The 7,500-nt window shown below is 37.6% G+C and overlaps 1 protein-coding gene across 1 annotated transcript in view; it reads left to right on the forward strand.

Annotated features, from left to right (window-relative positions):
• Positions 1-7,500, forward strand: part of LOC108426855 (inositol polyphosphate-5-phosphatase A) — a 171,617-nt gene that overhangs the window by 62,524 nt on the left and 101,593 nt on the right. The window contains exons 3-4 of the mRNA XM_017696653.2: positions 96-196; positions 3,022-3,109. Coding sequence (XP_017552142.2) covers positions 96-196; positions 3,022-3,109 — 189 coding nt within the window. The remainder of the gene's footprint in view (positions 1-95; positions 197-3,021; positions 3,110-7,500) is intronic.

A 7,500-nucleotide genomic window follows, 5' to 3' on the forward strand; every position in this document is an offset into this window, starting at 1 on the left:
CCATGCAAGCAGTCTTCTGATGATATTTTATGTTTTATATAATTTCTTCCACCTGACATGCCTCTTTGTATGTTTTTTTTTGTTTGTTTTTACAGACAGTGCACACACACAAACCACACTTTGTGGCGTTACACTGTCAAGAAGTGGGTGGGAAGAATTACGAAGAATCGATGACTCACGTGGACAGCTTCGTCAAGTAAGTAGTGCTCTGTTATCTGAATCAGTTTAGTTAGTGTAAGATTGCTATTCAGGCCATCCACCGTATGATTGACAGCTCGGACAGGTTACTTTAAATATGTACAAAAAAGCCATGTGTGATTTATTTATTTATTTATTTTTTGCATTCTTCTTGTCTTACATCTAGTGTTCAAAATTCTTTCCACTAACTCAAGAAAGAATAAGAGACAAAAGACACAAAGTGCTTGAACTGACATCTCCTGACCTCATATATTAATATCACAGATCATCATTTTTCAGAAACCCTGATGGAGCTCAGATCTGTCATTTCTCAGCTGAAGGGAGCACAGTGGAATTACCCAGCATAGAAATGACAGTGATTTCCCTAGAGCTGTAAAAAAGAAAGAAATACAGGAGAAATGATGACCGTGTACAAGGCATTTCCCATTTAAGGAGTGCCCTGTTTTAGAGAGTTTGGTGGAGCCCTCTCTTGGTTATGTGGAAACTGACAGGAAAAGCCTTGAGAGAGAGGGAGAGAGATGGGAAGAGGAGTGAATAATATTGGCTATGACTTACACTGCATGTCCAAAGACTTGGGACATGGAGGTTTTTTTAAGTAGTTTTAATAAGGAATGCATTTTTACAAAGATCTTTTTTAGAGGATGTAACAATTCAGTAGAAAGCTGTTTAGATCTTGCCATTTTCTTTGTAACAACTGCAAAACTGAACCAACAAATGACAAAAGTATTACCCCCATGTATTCCCCATGTTTTTTTTTGTTGTTAGTTTTGTTTTGATGTCAGCGCTCATCAGTACACAAATCTTTCAGTTGTTTAATTAAACTTTTGAGACAAAATGTTTTCAATACATGCTTTTAACAACAAATTGTGTTCCCAGTTATTAGGCAAACTTATCTTGTATCTGCATTCACTGGCCGTGTAGGTGCACTTTGTAGGTTTACAGGACTGTAACGTCTGTTTCTGCACTATTTTTCGCCCACGCTGTACCCTATCCAGCAGTGGAAAGGGCTAGCATAGAACCCTCACTGACCGCAGCGAAATTGTTTAAAAATCCTAGCAGCATTTTTGTTTTTGGGGTGTACACATATAGTTAGGTTTCATATGATTTTCTGAACAAAGACAGTACATGTCCTTGTGCAAACATTGATCTTAAGAGTAAAATTGAACTGTGAATAGTAAAAGAAACTCTCACAACACATTAAATTGCACATCTGTTTTCAAGCCACTGCAAAATTGTATATCCCTATATCTTTGTGTCAAATTGTTAAAATCTGTGCTGAGTCTAACGCTTGTTTTTTTTTTTTTTTTTTTTTTTTCTTCAGTTGTTTAGAGAGAGAGATACATACATACATACATACATACATACATACATACATACATACATACATACATACATACATACATACATACATACATACATACATGCATGCTTATTTATTTATTTACTCACTCACTCACTCACTCACTCACTCACTCACTCACTCACTCACTCACTCACTCACTCACTCACTCACTCAGTTTATTGATCCCGAAGGGAATTTAGCAAAGTGGGGTTTGAACCAACAACCTTCTGGTTGCAGTAACATTTAGACCAGCAAGCCACAGGCCCTACAGACTGATTGTTTGATGGTTACTGTGATAGACTGCAAATGAGAGACCCTCAAAGCAGACAGAAATGTATCAACAATAAAGTTTTAACCATTGAAGTGTTTTGAACATTCCTTTTAAAATCGTTTTTTTTTTTTATACAATTAAATTGAATTGTTACACCCTTCTTGAAAATTGTCCACCACGTAAATAATACCTGGTCAGCCAAATGCTTGTGTCTTTCTGTTATTGGACGGGGCAGAAGGAGGCTGTTAAATTGTGCAGCTGCAGTTGAACTCCAGTCAGACCTCATAAAAATACAAAACACCTACAATACTGTTTAAAAGGCAGAGGTCACCCTTTGTATATTTAATTTCCAGTCAAAATGGCCATTAAGCACAAGTTATTCATTTTTCAGGAGATATTTCTGAGTAGATATAAGATAATCAGCTTGGTGAAAGGAAAATGAGTTTAAAAAAATTGAATGGGTTGGTCACCCCAGAGTCCAGACTTGCACATCACCATGTGTGGGATTATATGGATTTTATTTTGAAACATATCAGTTCAGATATCTTTGAAAAACTGAAGTCTCTTGAAAGGCGAAGAGTGGACATGCTAATACTGAAATCTTTGATATTACTTTATTGCTGAGGCTTCTGTCTAAATTCCTGTCAAATATGTTTTCTACTTTGTTCCTTTTACGTAAAAATGAATAGCTTGTGGATATATTGACAGTACATTGAATGAATGAAGGATGGTTTCTTATGTTTGCACAATACAGTATATGGTATGTGTACCTGATAAAATGATAAAATAAATTAGTTTAGGCACATGGTGATATACTAGCAACTCTGGAGGGGAAAAAACTCTCACAGCATTAATTAGATGAAACATACCCATGATCACACTTTAATGAACATGAAGACAAGTTTTGCAAAATAGTTTGTGCTTTATTAATGCTGTTTTTTTTATTAACAACTTGGGTATTTTGGGGAGTTATTGTATAAAAGTGACAGTGAAAATCATTACTTGATAAGGCAAAGTGTCAGCAAACTTTTGACACCTTAAAAATGTATGTGAGCTTAACTACTGAACAGCTTGAGGTACCAACACTTCTGAGTCTTGACTGCAGATGAGTAAGGAAATGTACAGACTAGGTCTATCAGTTAGTTATGTTTGATGTAGTGTAACATGCTGTAGGTGGAAGATACTGAAGCATGTTCTGTTTTCTTTATAGAGAGTTACTTTCCAGCGATGCGATGAAGGAGTACAACAGAGCCCGTGTCTACCTCGATGAGAACTACAAGTCCCAGGAACATTTTACAGTAAGCGTAGCTTGCTTCAGCCCACCGTCTGTGGTCCTTGTACATCATTTATGGTTAAAGCATTGAAATGTCACAGAAATTGTACTGCTCAGGTTGTTGTATTCAGTAGGGCAGGCATTACTTTTTTGATATATCAACACAGGGGAGAATAATATTACATATTTTCTGAAAATGATGTATGCTTTTATGACTAATCAGTGTGTCAGTGTGTAATCAGCAACTGTAAATATTCATAGAAAGTCGCAGAGAGTTGGATGTGCTGGAGATAAATCTGTTGATGTTGGATTCACGTCTTATAACTGCTTCAAACCAGTCTCTTGGCCCTGGTCCCCTTTGACAGTGAAATCATGCAGTTTTGCACTGTGTCCACAGGGTGGAAGCATACTACTACTAATCGTTAAAGCTTTCTTCTCCGGACATTTGTGAACTGAGTATTCTAAAGGGGGGTTTGGTTTAAGACTTGGCTGTTATGTTATGAAAAGCACTGCTATAAATCCTTATTTGACTCTGCAGAATCCAATCTGGTTCCAAATAGCACCTTTCTGAATGCAACCCTGCAAAAAAACATCATGTATTTTTTATGGTGAGCTGTTAAAATGCATTTTCAATTAACTTGTTGCTATATATTCTGCAACCAAGCTCTATTAAACTGATTTGATGCCTACCAGGTTCTTGTCAGCATCACTTACTGCAGAGACTGTTTTCAACGAAACCAAAGTTTCCAGTGTATCACACAGTCAATAAATCTCTTAATAGTCTAGTCATACAAAGCATGTGCCATTTAGCTGGGACAACGTGACGTTTGTTTTTCCCAGTTTCGATTTTTTGCTCTAGGGTAATTGTTTGTTGTCTGCTCAACCTGTCAATTTCCAGATAATGTGAGAGGAGATGATGTGAGAGCATCTGGTAGGGCAGCATGTTCTCTCACTTTCTGGCTCCTTTCAATTTTAAAGTAATGTAGATTTTTTAAAAAAGGACAAAAATTAACTTGAGAGGGAAGTATCAAAAAACTGCATTGTTTTTAGAGTTTACAAAGAGTCAAAGAGTTAGAGGTGGGTGATATGATATGAGACCCTCATCCCAGTATGCGATGCCATTTTAAGCTTAAGAACAATGTCCAAGGACGTGTAATCGAAAAGAGATGCAACAGAGCCACCCGAGTAGTATAGCTGTCTAAGACTTTACCTTATTGCCTGCAAAATATATTTCAGTCTTGGTAATGCGCAGGGTCTGCGACGGCATAACTACTCTTGTTCAACTGAACATAGTAGATCAATGTGAAACATTCAATGAAAATGTTTTTTGGAGTGTGCTGACTGATGGCATTGTGTTTATGTATATCTTTTAAGAAACAGATTTTCTAAGGTTTTGATACATTCCACCATTTTTTTCCCCATTATTTTTAAATTTATTTTGTTGTTGTCCATATTAGAAATTGTAAGTAATTTAATTAGAAAAAATAGACTCGTTCCTTTTTTTTTTTTTTTTTTTTAAGAATGTAGATTTATTTGGTTTAATGCAGTGTTGTAGTCCGTGTTGTTAGAATGCAGTGGCAGTAGTTTCCTTAGGTTTGGTGTTATTGGGTTTTCTGTAGAAGTCTGTAACCAGGCAGCAGTGAGAGGAGAGTGTGTGTTGAGTGACAGAGGCTGCCGTGGCCTGGCTGCTGTTTTACAGCCTAGTTAAGGTATACAGCAGGTAAAATGTCAATTAGAAAGAGGCAGCATGATCACACTGTTCCCCGTCCACATTTTTCAGACTATTAATATTTATCGTCCACCTCTGCCCCTCGGCCCCAAGGCTCCATGGGTAATGATGTGCACTAATGTCTGGCTCTTATTACCTGTGTGTGTGTGTGTGTGTGTGTGTGTGTGGCTGGGTGTACATGCTCCTCAATTGCTTCATGAACTATTACATGTATTTGAACCAATCTGTGTCTCTTGTAGTGCTGCCAGCTTCTCAGTCATCGCTCACAAAAGCTTTTGTCTCTGCCAGACATTTTAATTGGAAATGAAACCTGTTCCTCTCCATTCACATCCAGCAGATAAGTGGCGCCTGAATTGTAGAGAGAGTGGGACATTATGCTCTGACAGGAATTGCGCTGTCAAGAGTGTCATAGTATCTTGTTATATTCTGTGTGTTGTGCAAACTGGACATGCCCTCTGGGTATGTGGTTGGAAAGAAAATGCTTTTTTTGCAACAAGCAAACTAATAAAAGAAATGATTGGCCGCTAATCTTATCAGTTAGCTGGCTCAACAACATGTATGCTTTCCATCTTTGTCACTTAAAAGAGAAAGTAATGTAAATGGCCGCAACTGCAATGCAGAGTTGGGCGCCGCTTCACTTTAACATCATCTTAAGAAGGTTGCTTCCTGTATATGGTGTAAAACTGAGCTTATTTGGCACAGCAGCATGACTGTCATGCGTTAGCATCTTTAACAAAAACACAAGACACAGTTGACAGGCTTGACATGATGAATAGTTACTAAAACATCCAACAGAAGTCAAAATTGCAAAGCAAATTACATGTTGATGATAAATTGATTGCTGCACATAACAAGGAGTGCCCAGTCTTATCTGCAAAGGGCCAGTGTGGCTGCAGTTATTCACTCCAAACACGCAGCACACCTTGTTTAAGCACTTAGTCTTAAACAGTTAATCTGGTGTGCTTCTCCTTGTTGAAAACCCGCTGTAACCCTTTAGAGATGAGCTTGGACCCCCTTGCCCTCCCAATGACCTCTCAGCAAGTCCAGACTTGCAGTCCCCACTCTCACATACCTTATGTATTATTTTCATAGCAGTTACTAAGTAATAAACTATAAGATTAATAACTCCATAAGAGGACTGTTAAATAGACATTTATATTTGAATAAGTGGATAAAATAAGCTTCATCAAAATATATTTATTACTTTCAATAATTTAGCAATATTTTCCTCAAATGCACGCTGGGTCACATGAATCTGACTGCAGTATCAACATGAAAATAGGGTGATGGGGTCCAGTTCTTACAAAGCTCAAGGACTCTTGTCATAAAGTAGGCTCTAGAGGAGCTCTAAAAGGGTTACTCTACTTTGCCGTTGCTTCTGTTAGATTGCTGCTGGTTGATTTATTCGTAGGTCTCCTGCAAGCATTGTCCAGTGGAGTCTGCTGAATTACTGATCTGGCTCTCATCACCTGTGCGCTTTGGTTGTAGATGATACTTCAATGTACTTCTGTAATAAACTAATTGGCCATGGTTGAAGCTGAACGCGACTTCGCTTTCACTTTTAACAAGAGCCATCAATGAAACTCCCCATTTAAAAGCCGTATTTGAACGAGGGAAAGTCATAGCTTCTCGGACAGCCATGGTGCCATGGCAGCACGCACAGGTGGGCTTCAGTTTAAAAATGAGTGACATTAGTCATTTGCTGCATTAGCGTGTTATTACTGTTTAAGCTTTGACATCTGGTTTAAATTCTGTTTAGGCCACAGCGGAACACTTATCAACATACTGTGTCTGCAGTGGTGTGCATTGTTTAAGACCGGGGTTCCCAAACTTGTCCAGGTGGTGTTTGTCTCGTGACTCGCCAAATATTTAGTGAAGTAAAGTAAGACTCATCAGAACCTTTTTCTGTGCACTTTTACTCTGCATTGCTGTTCTCTCCATCAACATGTGCAGCCACATACTGTGATAAAGTAATGAATGCATAGGCCTACATTGCTATGTATTCCATAATAAGACTGGAATAGAAAAATAAAATGATAACACTTCTACTGTATTTAGATGTCATTCGTTTAGCTCTTAAAATCATTGACACATTTTATTAGTTAATTTTTAGTTGAATGTTACATGTCTTCCTTCAATATTTTGTACATGCTACATATGGTATGTAGGTTGTGGCAAAAATAAATCCGAAGCTTTGAACGTGGTTACCGTATACCCCTATTGTTGTCATTTGTGCATCGCTTGATAACTGCACTTTCGCTTGCTGTGCTTGCAACACCAATAATGCAGGGGCATTTTGCAAGGGCCACTGTGTATGAACTGATCTAATACCCATTTCTCTGTACTGTGGAGGGGGAAGTATAAAAGTTGACGAATGTTTTCGGCACCTGTGAAAATTAAAACTAAAAAGCAGTTTAAATATGTAGTTGCTCAGAAAAACACTGATATTAGAATAAATACAAATAATATTATTACAGTAAGTCAGGGGTGTTTTAGTGAATTTTAATTAAGGTGCAGTTAGAGAAAATTTCCTCAGAGGCCTGGAACATCATAATGTCTGACTTGCATTATGATTCAGTGCCAAATACTCTTTACTGAAGTAGCCTAGTAGGTATATCAACATCTTATGTAGTCAACAACTGAATTTCAAATTGAGTAAAGTACAATTCAGTCATATTTCAACAACA

The sequence above is a fragment of the Pygocentrus nattereri genome, chromosome 5, assembly GCF_015220715.1.
Source record: "Pygocentrus nattereri isolate fPygNat1 chromosome 5, fPygNat1.pri, whole genome shotgun sequence".
NCBI classification, from domain to species: domain Eukaryota; kingdom Metazoa; phylum Chordata; class Actinopteri; order Characiformes; family Serrasalmidae; genus Pygocentrus; species Pygocentrus nattereri.